Genomic DNA, 15,803 nt, shown 5'->3' on the forward strand with positions numbered 1-15,803 from the left:
TGGAGGGGAATGTGCCCAAGGTTTATGTGGCAGGAGGTTCTAACCTGCGCTGCTTTGACTCCCTAGGTGAGATTTGTGGATTTAAAATTCACGGGCAGAATGTCCCCTTTGATGCAGTGGTAGTGGACAAATCCACTGGCGAGGGAATAATTCGCTCGAAAGAGAAACTGGACTGTGAACTGCAGAAAGACTACACATTCACCATCCAGGCCTACGACTGCGGGAAGGGACCCGACGGTGCCAACGTGAAAAAGTCTCATAAGTAAGTAGGCTGGACAGAGAGCGTGTGCATGTAAAGAAAATGGGTGTGACCATTGCCCCATCCTCAAAACTTTGTGTGTTTTTGAAATAGGAGGCAGACCATGGTTTTCGATTGTCTACGGTGGGACTGTAGGCTCTCTGATCAGAGATCCTTATATACGGCCCCCAGCAAAAGCCTGGCACATATCGGGTGTTGGATAAATGAATGAATGAGTAATTTTATCTCACCAAATACTCAAAGAAACTAAGGCCCACCTTGAAAATTCAAAAACCCACTTTTTTCCCAAGGAAGATACTTTGTTACTTTTTTCTGTAAATTCTGAGGGCGTCGAATTCATTTGTGCAGCTGAAAGAAAGCTGACTTTTGCCCCCTGTCCCAGGTGTGCTCATATCCTTCCTGCCAGTCGAGACCTACTGGTGTCATGGAGGAGACTCTGGACAAGACAGAAATTTTGAATTCTAGCCTTTTCTCCACCACTTACGAGCCCCTTGACATTAGGCAAATTTCATTTTGTTGAGTCTCAGTTTCTGCTTAGTACATGGACTAAGGAAGGAGGGGTGCGTGGGTGAGGTGATGTCACAGAGCCCATTGAGAGGGTCAGGATGGACAGATGGCGTTGGGGTGCGGAGGGTCTTGGTGCTGAGTCCCGATGAATCACTCCTCTTCCTTTTTACACAGTGTGCTAGTCCTCTTTTTCCTTGAAAAAGACCTTATTTCCGTCAGAGACCTTGTCTGATTCAGCAACACGCCCTGATCCATAGCCCTGCAGTTTTCTCTGTGTGGCCAGGTCTGCCGGTGCCTTAGTGTTCTCATACCCAAGCTGGGGAGATGGAGCGTGGCAGCGAAGGGTTGCCAGGGAGGGCAACACAGAGGTCCTTCATTTGCTGTGTCAACAATGGATGGTAGCCAGCAGTGTTACTGATGGTCTCTGCTCCTTAGAAGCAGGACAGAATGCATTCTAACACTCGTAGCAAACCTTCCTTGCTATCTCTATTTCTTACCTCTTCTTCCTGGGGCTCTAATTTTTTCTGGATTTTGCGACAAAATATGTTTTACTTTTCCTGAAGAAGACTGGCCCTGAGCTAACATCCGTGCCCATCTTCCTCTATTTTTATATGTGGGACGCCTGCCCCAGTATGGCTTGATAAGTGGTGTGTAGGTCCGTGCCCGGGGTCCAAACTTGCGAGCCCCGGACTGCCCAAACGGAGCACACGAACTTAACCACTATACCACCGGGTCAGCCCCTATCTTTTACTTTTTCATTAGAGAGCAAACAGATATCTGATCTAGTTTATCTCCCTTCTGCACTGCCCTGTCCTATATTGTCAAGGAAAATCCACGTCTCTTATTTTATGTTACTTCTTTTTTACTAGCTGCCTTATTCGTAGGACGTGAAAGAATCCACCTGAATTCCTATTTGAACTTTCTGTTGTCTCCACCCTAAATGAAAAACAATGAACAGTTTTTTAAAAAAATCTCCATCCTAAGACTTTAATAAGACAAGATATCAGAAAAGGGAAACTTCAAAATAGGACAGAGTTTTATTCTTTGGGTAAAAAACAAAAGACACAGCTTTTTCTTTTCCTTCTTTCAGAGCAACTGTCCACATTCAGGTGAACGACGTCAATGAATACGCGCCCGTATTCAAGGAGAAGTCCTACAAAGCGACCGTGGTCGAGGGGAGGCAGTATGACAGCATCGTGCGGGTGCAGGCCGTGGACGCGGACTGCTCCCCACAGTTCAGCCAGATTTGCAGCTACGAAATCGTCACTCCGGACGTGCCCTTCGCTGTCGACAAAGATGGTGAGGACAGAGGAGCGTGCTTTCCCTCCCAAGGGCAGGCAGCCCCGTCTAAGCCGATTGGCTTCAAACCCAAACTGTGTCTGCACGTCAGTGAAACTCACGGATGGAGACGGTCTCAGTCCGTTCAGGCTGCTATAACAAAATGCCATAAACTGGCTTAAACAGCAGACATTTATTTCTCACAGTCTGGAGGCTGGGGGTCCAGGGTGAAGGTGCTGGCTGATTCAGTGTCTGAGGAGGACCCACTTCCTGCTTCGCAGATGGCCATCTTCTTGCCATGTCCTCACAGTGGCAGGGAGAGAGCGCTCTGGTCTCCTCCTTATAAGGACACTAATCCCAATTTGGGGACTCCACCCTCATGACCTCACCTCAACCTAGGTTCCTCCCAAAGGCGCCACCTCCTAAGACCATCACAGTGAGGGTTGGACTTGAAGATAGGAATTGGAGTGGGCACAGACGTCCAGTCTATAGCAGGGACCTAACATGGGGTGAAGGTTTCACATTTAAGTTTTTACTCTGTCTCCTGAAAGCCCCTTTTCTGGCACCTAAAAGTCTTATGTTCTCCTTGGGGGCCGTCCTTTTTTTCCTTTCCACCAAAGTCTAATAGAAATCCCCCACCTAATGAGCACGGGCTTATTTTCTATCTCCTTACCTTTCACTCAGCATGCATCTCAATAAGACTGACCTTTAGTTCGTCTCATTTTCTCTTCTCCATTAGATTTGAATCTTCTGCCTCATCTTGAAGATGAAGGTTTATATCTTACTGTCAGACGCGCCCCCATCCTTAGTAGCCGAACAGAATCTACTCATTCTAGAGCTCAGCCTCTTGATTAGGTTATGGCTTCTCGATGATGATAGAGCGTCTGTTGTTAATGCGCAGTGCAGAAGCTTTGATGAGATTATGGACATTATACACACTCTGCAGACATGTGTATTCATGTTCAGAAAGCCAGCTTCTGTTCTGGTGGTTTGGGGTAGGATATTTCTCTCTCTTTCTCTAACAAAGTAAATCTTTTAGCAAGAAGTATTTAATGCATCTTGATGTTGCATTTAAAATTTGAAGTATTTGAATTATCTTTTTTATTCTCTTATATGTTAACTGTTAAATCTTAAAGTAAATATAAAACAAAAAAAAACTTGTAAAAGAATAAATGAAGGTTGAATTGTGGACTCATACCTCTGCGTAAACAATCCTTAAAGATGGATTTAGTGTGTGTTCAAGCTCAGAAACACCAGAGTGAGTGTTAATTACTTCATGCATGAGTTTATTTCCCCGTCAGTATTTGCAGGGGAGAAAGCACGTGCATTTGTGTTTGAGCAGAGGACAGTGGAACCCCAAAACAGCGTGGGTTTGGGTTCTCACTGTTGTTGTCTTCCTCTGGAAGGTTACATAAAAAACACAGAGAAGCTGAACTACGGAAAGGAACATCAATATAAGCTGACGGTCACCGCCTACGACTGCGGGAAGAAGAGAGCGACAGAAGATGTTCTGGTGAAGATCAGCATTAAACCCACCTGCACCCCTGGGTGGCAAGGTGAGCTTCCTTCTCCTCTTCTCCACCTGTTAACATTCATCCCACAGAAACCTGATGTGTGCGTTTCCTCCTTTCTTTCCACCCCGGTTCGTGGGCCGTGCAGGATGGAACAACAGGATTGAGTATGAGCCCGGCACGGGCGCTTTGGCCCTCTTCCCCAATGTCCACCTGGAGACGTGTGATGAGTCAGTGGCCTCGGTGCAGGCGACGGTGGAGCTGGAGACCGGCCACATCGGCAAAGGCTGCGACCGTGACACTTACTCGGAGAAGTCCCTTCACCGGCTCTGTGGTAAGGAGGCCTGGCCGGCCGTTTTCAGTGAAGGCGAGAGACGCTTACAAATGGGCATGTGTGTGTGTTGGTGTTCACAATCATAACTAAATCATAATTACACTAAACGTAATCATGGCAAACTAAAACAGAGACTGGCTCTCTGAAATGGCTGTCACTGTCTTATGGGCTAATTTTCCTACTGGATGGACTTCAGGGGCTACATAAACCCCTAAGAGTTGGTTCAAAACATTATGTGTGTGTGCATTTTAAGAATCACTGATATGAAGTATTTTTCTAACAGGGAATCAGCAAAATAGGGATCATGTAAGTAGAGTGGGTTTTAAATGAAATGAGATGTTTATTTAAAGACTGAAGGGAAAAATATAGGTAACACAATAGCTTTTGGCAAACATGAAGTAGAAAGCTGAAACGCAGGATACTGCCATGTAATGCATAGTCTGCAGACTTTACCCACCACAGACATTGTGTGGAGAAGTCGAGAGCAGAGTGATGCCAATCTGACCCAAAGCCGGGCTCCCTGGCTTCCCCGTCAGTGGTGGGTGTTTTCCTTGTTATTCTGAGTGAGGTAAAGGCGAGGTGTGCGTGCCTCTTGTGGAAAAGGCTAAAACTGTCCTACTTGGCCAGTGATGAAATGCCAGTAACTTCAGTGGGCTCTTCATAACCAGAAGGGTCTGTGTTTCAAGAGCTGCTCAGTGACGGCTCTGCAGGGAGCGTTTTGCATCCTCCTCTGTCTTTTCATGACTCTGATAACAGCAGTTGGCTTTAGGCAGCCGATTTCCTCACATAACTGGAAATTGTCCTGTGTGGATAAGCAAAAGGGAAAAAAGCATATTCTCTGTGGGGTCATCCGTTGATGAGTATACTCAGGTGTGTGATGACTCTGAGTCCAGATACTCGTAATCATGTACCTAAATATTGTAACTTAAGAGGTCTGGGACGGTTTCTATTTTAAACTGTCTGTATAGGTATAATGTATGAACCTTATCTTCTCTCTCATAATGCCCTTATTTTTTATGGTTTCAAATGAACATTTTCTCAGCAGAACAGTTTAAAGCTGGGAAGAATTTCATATTTGAATGCTTGCTGTGTGCTGGGTCTTTCCACATGTGTTACTTCATTTACTCTTCCTGTCAGGCCTATGGAGGAGGTGGTAGAGTTAATTGAGCGAGGTAGGTTGCTTGCCCGGGGTCACACTTCAGGAAGTGGCAGAGCTGGGATTTGGACCAATGTCGTCTGTTACTCAAAGGCTCAGGCTCTTCCCGCCAAGTCCTACTGCTCCCAAGATGGGAGTAGAGAAGTCAAGGACCAAGCGAGTGGGAGAGCTTGCAGAGTCGTCTTCTGTGTACAGATTTCAAAGAAATTGAACTTGGCGGTACATAACCACAGTTGTAAAAAGTTTTCATGTTCTTTGACTTAGTAATTCCATTTCTAGGAAATAATCATAGACACACAAAGGTTTCATCAAGACAAAGTCTATCATAGAAAAAAATTCGGGACAATCTCAGTGTCCACCAGGGAGGGGATCTGTTAAGTAAATTATGGTGTATTTGTGCAGTGAATGCTATTCACACATTTTAAGTTAACCTATAGAAGACTGTGAATGGGAGTATGTGAATGAATGTGCACAGCAGGCCTCCATTTTTGGCATATGTCTGTATTCATACATACACATATTTTTATAATATGTATATCTTCATAAAGAAAGGACTGGAAGTGTTGATGTGCAGATGTTAATAGTGGGTATATTGGGGCAGGATTACAGGTAATGCTTCTTTTTTCTTTTTAATATCCATGGTTATTATTTATTAATTTTTTTGTTGTAAAAACCCTTATTTTTGAGGAAGAGTAAACTGGAACTAGCAAATTGTCTAACCAAAGAGAAGTAGAATATGTCAGTGTGACTTTGGAAGGCTCACGCCTTGAAGTCCTTCACACAGTGGATGCTGAGTGTCGTGTGCTCTTTAAGGCGCTGTGTCTGGCACTGCAGAGCTGCTCCCTTCCCCGGGCGGCTCCCTGAACTGGACCGTCGGCCTCCCCACTGACAACGGCCACGACAGTGACCAGGTCTTCGAGTTCAATGGCACTCAGGCAGTGAGGATCCCAGATGGCGTCGTTTCCATCAACCCGAAAGAGCCGCTAACGATTTCTGTGTGGATGAGGCACGGGCCTTTTGGCAGGAAGAAGGAGACGATTCTTTGCAGTTCAGACAAGACAGGTAGGGTAATGTTGCTGGAAAGGGCGTCGTCCTTCAGTGTCCGCTGCTGTGGTCCTTGAAGGGGGGGCGCCTTTCTCCTCCCCAACGGGTCCCTTAGGCTGGTTGGTTTGCATACATTGTTCTGTGTTTTGTGCCACTCTGTCCTCAAGATGCCTCCTGGTGTTTGGGCAGTGGTTAGTTTTACTCAGTGGGTTGGGCCATGCTTCTCAGTAAAACCCAAGTGTGTTTGTTTCTAGACTCTGCCTTGGTCCGACTGGAGAGTTCATTTATGCTGATAAAACTGTGTCTTTACAATTCGTTAAAGGAATAGCTTTTATTTCTCCTTTGGATCTTAAGCTGGCGATTTACCAGTAGGATTTCTCTTTGCAGATATGAACCGGCACCATTACTCCCTCTACGTCCACGGCTGCCGGCTTGTTTTCCTCCTCCGTCAGGATCCTTCAGAAGAGAAGAAATACAAGCCTGCGGAGTTCCACTGGAAGTTGAATCAGGTGAGTGAATGGATCGCCCACTGATGGTGATCTTTTCAGAGATTAGCTAGGCACTGCAGCCTTGCACACGAAGAGCCGCTTAGGGCCAGTGTGTATTCATGATTGTTTGATTTCTGTGTCTGTGGGTAATAGGATAGCAAACTTTATCCATTGAACTCCTTTCCACTGAAAGCCTAAGGGTTTTTTTACATGTATGTATTTTTATACATAAAATATTAATATAAAGAAATCATGTTTTATATTCAAAACTGTGTTCTGGATACTGTGTTATATTTGTTGAAATAAGCAGCACTTGCTTAAAAATTGAGACTGAGGTCGTTATATTTGTCTATTCATTATTTAAGGCCTTGACTCCCAAATTGTGCCAGGAATCCCGGGGGGCCTCCGCGAATTCGGGGGTGCCACGGGATCTTTAAACTTTTCAAGGAACCAGCAGTCTTGACATCTTTCAGACACCACCTGGACTGCTGGCTTGAGGGAGTTTAAGGTTTGACATTAGATCACGTTTTGTTCCTTTCGACGACACCGTGTCTTTGCAAGGCTGCTTTCCCAGCAGTTGCTGTGACAAAAAGCAGGTATTGTGAAAAAAATTGATGGTACAGGAAAGGAGGGATGCTGTAAACTGAGAAAGCCTTTTCATTAAAATCCTGGCAGATCATTCTCCTCCTGATTTAGGGTTGGGACAAGAAGGAACCCTTTGGACTTAGTTCTCTTTGTCTCATGGAGTTAGTGGGCAGAGCTGATAGATTGTTATATGCCTGTGGTTGCTAAAATATAACATTGTCTAAAACGGTTACAAGATAGATAACTATGTAAGAGCTTAAATGAGAAAGAAAAAAAGTATGTAATGGTAGAAAGATGAAGTGACTGTCCAGCTGGTAGGATTCATCTCTTTCTGATGTAATTTGTATTTACATGGATCATTTATTTCTCAGAAACTTTTATTATACTTTTTTTAAAGAAACTCAGGAATGGTATAGTTCAGCAAAAACTTTTTGCAACATAGGTAGACATTTTAGGTACAGCTCTGTTAATAGTAACCATAGTCTGTATTTATATATTTAATTTCTTCTGATTACATTTTTTAAAACTTTATTTTGAAAAATTTCAGACATATGTAAAAGTAGACAGATTAGCCTAAAGACCAACCCCATGTACCCTTCACCTGACCTCAACAATGATCAGCTCCAGTCAAGCTTGTTTCATTGTTACTCCCCCTCATTATTAATAAATTGTTACCGCCTCGAGAACTACTTAATAAATTTTAAGCACATCCCACATAGAGCATTTCATTCTTTGTAGAGATAATGAAACATGTTTCTCAAAGATAAGCCTAATCACCGTACTTTTTCACATCTTAAAAAAATTAACAATTCTTTAATATCATCAGGTACCTAGTCCATGGGTCAAATTTCAAATTGTAAATGTCTTTATGTTTACAGTTTGTTTGAATCAGTATCCAAATAAGGAGCCATACATTGTGATTGGTTGATAGTATACAGTTTGTTTATTTTAATCTATAGATTTTTCTCTTCTCTCTTGCGATTTATTTGGTGATGAAATCAGGCTTTTCGTCCTACAGAGTTTCTTATAGTTAAGATTTGGCTGAAGGCACCCCTGTGGTGTCACTGAACGTGCTCCACTGTCTTCCTGATATCCTGTAAATTGGTAGTGGGATCTGAAGGCTTGGTTAGAATCGGGTGTGTATGCTCCTGAGCTGTTTAAGCTCCGTATCTGCTTATTTCTCTTTCTGTGATTTAAGCACCTGTCGATGCCCAGCGCCACCAGTTCTCGTGGCGCTCGGTGTCTGCTCGTTTGGGTTGTAGGAAGTATGTTCCCAGGGATGGCTCAGGGGAGCGAGAAGTCCTGAGTTCTTACATGTTGTTTTAGTAGTCGGTGGCCTTTATACTGAAGGTCAGTTTGGCTGCATGTAAAGACTCTGGCTCATATTTAAGATTTCCAAAAACAGAAAATAGATCTCTCCATTGTTTTCTTTTTTACATAGTTGTATATTCTAGTTGTAGATCCTTCTAGTTGTGGCATGTGGGACGCTGCCTCGACGTGGCCTGATGAGCGGTGCCATGTCTGCACCCAGGATCCAAACCAGCGAAACCCCAGGCCGCTGAAGCGGAGCGCGAGATCTTAGCCACTCAGCCACGGGGCCGGCCCCTTTCCATTGTTTTCTGACGTAAAGTGTTGCTATTAAACTCTGACAACAATCTGATTTTCTTTCCATTTTAAAACACTTGGTATTTTTTTTTAAGTGACCAAAGGATGTATTTCTTTTTTTTTAAGTCAGTTAATTTTATGAGTATGTCTTAGTTGGGGCTGTTTCCCAGCTATGTGGAGTGCCCCTTTTTAGTGTATAGTTTCAGGTGTTTGGGTATTTCAGGAGAGTCTTGGCTGCTGCTGTTACAGTTTTTAGCATTCTCTTCCATCGCTTTGGTTTTCTTCTTTGGGAACTCCCTTCTCTTTTGTGATATTCTTTACCTGTTTTCTCTACCTGTCGCTTTCTGTTTAATTCATTCCTGTATTTTGTCACTCATGTCTGAGTTGCTCTAATTATGAATGATGCTGTTTTATATTTTGGGTCATTTTCCTAATGTCTTTCAGCATGTTTTGAAATGTTGTCATCTCTTTTGTAGGCATGCCTTTCCTTGTCTAAAGGAATGTTATTCTCTTAATTCCTTTTTTCTTTTAAAAACTCCATATGGGATTGAATTGTGGTCCCTTTCCCCCTCATTTTTACATGAAATTATTTTCCTATACTCTCAAAAGAGAGGGTTGGGCAGCTTGACTGTTTTTCCAGCCTTGGGGCTCCCCCTCCCCTTCTGTTGCTTTCATAAAGTGTTCCAGAACTCTGGCCTCCGCCCCCTGGCTTCTCCTGGATCTGAAGCCCCTTGCTTTTCTCCACCTGCTCTCCTTTCCGGGGTCCTGCAGTTACCTTGTCGCCGAGTGTCACTGGGCGTGTTGTCTGCAGGTTAGGTTTCACTCTTGGAATTGCCCTATTTTCAAGGGAAATGAGACAATTATACACTCTACTTCTGTCTTCTCAGAATCTGCTCATGAATTTTGACCAAATACTACTGGTGCTTAACTACGATGGTACTCCACTAGTCCCCTAGGAACCCACAATACTTGAAAAACTGGGGGCGGAATGCAGTTGCTTTCTGAAGCAGCTGCATTACAGAACTTGTTTGAAATAGAGACTTGAACTAAAATTAAGATTTTATTTGTCTCAAAAGTGACTTACTGTGCAATTCCTTTGTTTAGAAATATGTATTATATACATATATTCTGCATGTATAACAAACATGTGCAATGTTAGAGGCTTGAATTGGTTCTCTGACAAACATTGGGAGCAGCTGCTTTTCTCTTGGGGCTACTTGGTGACCTCTTCATTTATTTGGATGGTCTGTTTACTCTCTCAATTTTTCATTGGTTCAGTTTCTTAGAATTTAAACATAAATGGGGTGAGCTTTTTAAACATGCACTTTTTAAAGTTTCATCTCACAGCATCTCTTTCTTTACCTGTCTCTATTCTTGATTGTCTGCCTCTTCCTCTAAAGCCAAAAAGCAGGGAATGCCAGGCCTGAGTGGGGCCTTGGGACTGCAGAGCAACACCCACCTGCCGGCTGGAGAGATACTGGGAGACGGCCGTTCATGACAGGGAGGGAACCCAGTCCCACTTGGCGTTCCGTCTGAGCTGTGTGTTCATGTTTATTTAAATCCTCAACTTTGATTTGAAAAAGAAAATACTACACTGGCCTTATTCTGCAATTGGAGGTATTTTTAATTTTGACCCAGAGAAGGAATGGCCACTTGGCAGGGTGAGCCAGCTCAGTGGTTGGGTGTCGAGCCTGCCGATAGAAGAATTTCCTGGTGTTATGCTCTTGGCAGAAGAGAATTGGGCAGCTCCCTATTCGAGGGCCTGTCGTATGAGTGAGCAGTGCCCCTGATCTGTAACGTCCTAGAGATGATGCTGTTGCCTCAGCTTTTTTGGGCGAGGTATGGTTAGGTGAGATGTATTTTGCTGATTTTTTAAAAATCTTTTCCTTGGGCCAGCCTGGTGGCGCAGTGGTTAGGCACATGTTCTGCTTTGGCTGCCCGGGGTTCACCAGTTCGGATCCCGGGTGCGGACATGGCACTGCTTGGCAAGCCATGCTGTGGTAGGTGTCCCACATATAAAGTGGAGGAAGATGGGCACAGATGTGAGCTCAGGGCCAGTCTTCCTCAGCAAAAAGAGGAGCATTGGCAGCACTTAGCTCAGGGCTAATCTTCCTCAAATAAATAAATAAATAAATAAATAAATGATTGTAAGAACTCTTTAAAAAATAAAACTTTTCCCTTTTAGGAAGACAGGTCTTTGTTATGGTGACTTGTTCTCTTTGTCCAGTTGTCTTGTTCTCTTTGTTGTGTCTTCTGATGAGAGGGAAGGTGGACAGTCCACACTCTGGCCCTTCCTCTCGCCTCTCAGGTCTGCGATGAGGACTGGCACCACTATGTCCTCAACGTGGAAATCCCAAGGGTGACTCTCTACGTGGACGGTGTTTCCCACGAGCCCTTCTCTGTGACTGAAGATTACCCGCTTCATCCATCCAAGATCGAAACTCAGCTCGTGGTTGGGGCTTGCTGGCAAGGTAAGGGTCACGGGCACCCCTCTCCCGCCGAGTTGCAGGAGCTGAATAATCCTCTCTGCTCTCTTGGCAGAAACAGGCTCCTCTCAGCATCTCACCCTCATTCCTTTATCTTCTCATTCCTTTTCCTGGGCATAGCCTTCTGGGGACACTGCTGACGCCGTGCCCCAGGGCAGCTCTACCTGTGGCACGCACTAGAGTCGTGTTAAAGGACCGAAACACGCCAGCGCCTGCCCGGGAACCTGGGCCGCGGAGCGTGGCACAGAGGGAGAGTGGAACTGAGGAGCTATTTTAGAAGTTAATCTGTGTGTCGGAAAGTTGACGAAAACAAAGAGGCAACAGTTAGGCGCAGAAATGAGAGTGTGCTTCGGCCCGGGGCTCTTCCAGAGCACTTAGTGACTGACAGCGTGCTGGGGGCACTTCCACAGGTGCTGCAGGTGGAGACGATTCTGTGACGTCTCTGCCAAAAGACCAGGATGGCCTGTGATAACAACACAGAGCCACAGTACCGTTTATTGGTGCTAAGGGGCAGGCGTGTGCCCATGTCTTTACATACATTGTCTCATTAATCCTTGTAATAAGTCTATGGGGTAGAAGCTATTTTTATCCCCATTTTATAACTGAAGACACTGAGGCTCAGAGAAGCAGCAAGCCCAGGGTCACCTTGCTGGTGAATCGTGGCGCTGGGATTGGACCCCCTGAGGCCAGTGTACTCGGCCCGAGCTCTGACCCACGGGACCAGGGCTTTTTAGCCTCTTCTGTGCCGTGAGCCCTTGGGTGTTCTGGTGAAGCCTATGGGCTCCTTCTCAGGATGATTTCTTATTAGTCTATAAAATAAAATACTTTCAAAGGTGACCAATTAAATTGAAATACTGTTATCAAAGTTCTAGGGGCTGGCCCCGTGGCCGAGTGGTTAAGTTCTCGCGCTCCGCTGCAGGCAGCCCAGTGTTTCGTTGGTTCGAATCTTGGGCGCAGATATGGCACTGCTCATCGAACCACGCTGAGGCAGCGTCCCACATGCCACAACTAGAAGGACCCACAACAAAGAATATACAACTATGTACCGGGGGGCTTTGGGGAGAAAAAGGGAAAGATAAAATCTTAAAAAAAAAAGAAAAAAAAAGAAAAGTTCTAGAAGACAGTTTGTGTAATAGTAACCCCTGTGCTGCTTTATTCACACATGAACAAGCTTTGGCTGCAGGTCGAGTAAGTGCCGTGATTTCAGAGTGGTGAGGGGCTTGTGACGATGCTGATGTCTGTGGCAATATGGCATGATGGAGAATATCAGTGATTTCTGTTGGTGACAGAGTTGGTTTCTGCTAATCCGACTGTGGTTTGTTAGCTGACATTTATAACCAAAGGGAAAGCTAGATTTCAGAACTTAATGAAAGTAAGCATGTAATTTTTCCTGTCCAAATTCACGGACCCCTCCGTCTGCCCTCGAGGTTCACAGACCTCCCTTAACCCTTGCACTTGACTCTGTGTTGTGTCACTTCAGGGTGTCACCGTCACTACGTGAACCTGCAAAAGACTTTTTCCCCCCCTCCCTATGGAAACATTGTACTTCCAGTCAGGTTAGAAATTTATGAAAGAGCCTAATTCCCAAGATAGCTTTGCTGCTTTTAGGAGAATTTAAATTTCATAATTTTCCTGCAGATCCTTTTAAATGGAACGGAATAAGACAGTGTTTTGGAGTGAACGTCTTCAGCAAATCCCCAGATTTAATTTTGGTGACAGTTCCTCCATGAGAAAGTCGAATGTGAGACCAAGGAATGAGGATGAAATTATTAGGGATATAGAGGGTTTTCAGTTGCTATTCTTAAAATTTCAGTTCAAATTTGCTTCCCAAATTAAACAACAGTTTCTGAGTAATTATTTAAAAATTCGAATAAAAATACAAGTGCAAGTCTAAATGTTATTTTATATTCTGGGAGCTTCATTGCTTGGGTTAAAATAAACCCTCAGGGCCCACCCTGCTGTGTTGGGTTCCTGATCTCGTCACAGTGCCTCTGCCGTCAAATGGCGGTCACTTGTTACCTTTTTTCATCTCTTTCTACCGTGGCCCTCTCAACATCCTGAGCCAGAAAAATCTGCCTGAATTCCCAAACCAAACACAAATCTTTAAAGTTTTAGTTAACAGGGAGAAAGATCCCCTTTGTTCCTTTCGGTGGATGGGAAATCGCTTTCCTTGCACTCTCGCCATGGAGAGCCTGGGCTGTTGGCAGCAGCTTCGCACCATCGACGGAAACGTCATTTCTCACGGTGTGTCCTGAAGGAGTCGAGCAGCTGTGTGTGCTCCCGGCTCACCTGCACACACCTGGCCTCGCCCCGGTGCGTCCCCACGCTGCTGCAGCTCCGGTGCAGGGCCTGTGCCTGGGGGCCGAGAGGAGCAGCAGAGCTCCTTCAGCATGGTCTGGAAGTGGGAATTCTGTCCCCAGTCACTGGGGGTGTGCCTCCCCCGTCTGGTGTGACGCTCAGAACGCAGGGTCGGGAGCTGTGGGAGCTGTCGATGGTTAGAGTCCATAGGCTGCTGCCGATTGGTTACGTTTCTCTGGGTGAGTTCCTTAACCTCTGACTCTCCCTTGCTGCTCAGAAAATGTCTTCTTTTCTCTGTCACTTAGCGGTTAAAGTTTAAACCGATGTGGACTTGTTTTGAGCTTTCAAAAAATACCTACTTGGACACGTGTACCATATACCGGGCTTTGGACACTCTCATGTGCCACCTGGTTTTGTCTGCACAGATGTCTTCCCCGTCAGCAAGGAAGGTGCTATGCGTCCAGGGTTTGGTATTATCCACTGGTGTGTCTGCCATCAGCATAGCCTGCCTCCTGGGAACGCCCTCCTGAGCAGTGCAGGTTGAGGAGATCAGTGAATCCAACGTACATCTGTTTGTCTTATTTTGAATCTGACCTATGCCTTGGTGAGGAGGATGTGGGAAGATGGAATAAAAGAAGACGACAAAGATGCGTGGGGGTGGTAAATATTGCTTCTGGGAAAAAGGTGATCGAGTCCAGGCTTGCGTCTGGGTGGAGCACGTCCCCAAGAGGGACAAGACGGGAGTTTTTCTCTCTGTGTTTTTTGTTGGGAGCTTTTCAAAGTTAATTTTCAAGGTCCAATTTGAAGAGCCTAACCTCTTGGTCCTTTTCTATTGTCTTTGTCTTGCTTTCCTACAGAGTATTCAGGAGTTGAAAATGACAATGAAACTGAGCCTGTGCCTGTGGCCTCTGCAGGTTGCTGGATTTTTTCCCCTACGGTTCACTACTGTTTCATTTAGACAACACATTGACTCATTCCACATTTCGCATGAAATGCCCAAGTTGCATTTTGGTCCCAGATACCATCTGAGCTGCCGCTTTGCATTATGCTCCCCCCATTGCTTCATGAGATTTCCCTTTTCGCCCATTCTGATCCCAGCTGAAGTGAGGACTCATATGACTCATGAATACGGTGCACTAATGGGATTTTTTTCCTCCCCTCATCACATTTTACCCTCATCCCCCTGCATGAGGCTCTTGCTGAAATCTCCAGGCCACGTTTGGAAGCCACCTCCTGGTTCTCATGTGGCTGAACCACAAGATAGGAAAAGACTCATTTCTAGATATTCTGGCCTGACTGATAGTCAATTTTAAATATGTTTCTTAGAAGTCTCGATCCTTAGCGATGAGTCCCGTGTCCAGCCCTTAGCAGGCAGAGACGTGCCACTGCAGATCAGTCTCTTCATCGGTAGCAGGACAAGGTTTAGTTCCGCCTGCTTTGGGCTTTGTTAGAGTCTGTCAAGGGCCGTTTTCTGGGATTTTGTTTCCCTTTTAACATCTTCACTTCCCAGTTCTCCTCAGTAGGAGGAGACACGCAAGAGGGGACTCCACAAAATAGCCATCGGAAGGGCCTCCATTCCAGGCTTCCAAGTGCAGGTGGGGTTTTGAGCATCCCTTTTATCTTCCGGGTCATGTCGCTGTGGGTTCATCCCCTAGTTTGTATGTATTCCCTAAGGATGCTCAGTTAGGAAAAGCACCCCGGAGTGTGACCCAGCTGATTGAGAAGCAGTGGTTGAAGAGGCTGGCACTGGGAGGAAACGTCACTTGTGCACCACGGTGACGGGTACAGTGCAGGCCACCCTTACCAGGGAGTGGCTGGATGTGTGGGGACACTCATGGGGTGTCTTGGCTTCCAGGCTTTGGGTGAGGAACCACCAACTCCTCTTTCTCCAGGCTATGTGCATGATCATAAACGACTTAATTTCTTCATTGCGCTTCCATGTAGATTGCAAGGCTAACAGGATTTGGTATGAACTAACCCGCATGTCCATCCATCAAGCTGCCACCACTGGTAACACTGGGTTGAGAAATGAAGCAGGAGGGCCTGGGCTGCACGCATGACTGCCTGCCTTCTCCCCCGTGTTCCGAAGGTGGTGACCTGCATATGACCCAGTTTTTCCGAGGTAATCTGGCTGGCCTGACAATCCGTTCCGGGAAACTCGAGGATAAGAAGGTGATTGACTGTCTGTATACCTGCAAAGAGGGGCTAGACCTGCCGGTCCCCGAAGACAGTGGCAGAGGCGTGAAGGTAAC

At 45.5% G+C, this 15,803-nt stretch overlaps 1 protein-coding gene across 1 annotated transcript in view; it reads left to right on the top strand.

The window, feature by feature from the left end:
• The window catches only part of CLSTN1 (calsyntenin 1), a 35,869-nt gene that overhangs the window by 13,145 nt on the left and 6,921 nt on the right, over positions 1-15,803 (top strand). Inside the window, exons 4-12 of the mRNA XM_046661783.1 lie at positions 67-262; positions 1,857-2,065; positions 3,451-3,600; positions 3,704-3,889; positions 5,859-6,107; positions 6,477-6,598; positions 11,076-11,238; positions 14,409-14,465; positions 15,641-15,798. Coding sequence (XP_046517739.1) covers positions 67-262; positions 1,857-2,065; positions 3,451-3,600; positions 3,704-3,889; positions 5,859-6,107; positions 6,477-6,598; positions 11,076-11,238; positions 14,409-14,465; positions 15,641-15,798 — 1,490 coding nt within the window. The remainder of the gene's footprint in view (positions 1-66; positions 263-1,856; positions 2,066-3,450; positions 3,601-3,703; positions 3,890-5,858; positions 6,108-6,476; positions 6,599-11,075; positions 11,239-14,408; positions 14,466-15,640; positions 15,799-15,803) is intronic.

This window comes from Equus quagga, chromosome 5 (genome assembly GCF_021613505.1).
Source record: "Equus quagga isolate Etosha38 chromosome 5, UCLA_HA_Equagga_1.0, whole genome shotgun sequence".
NCBI classification, from domain to species: domain Eukaryota; kingdom Metazoa; phylum Chordata; class Mammalia; order Perissodactyla; family Equidae; genus Equus; species Equus quagga.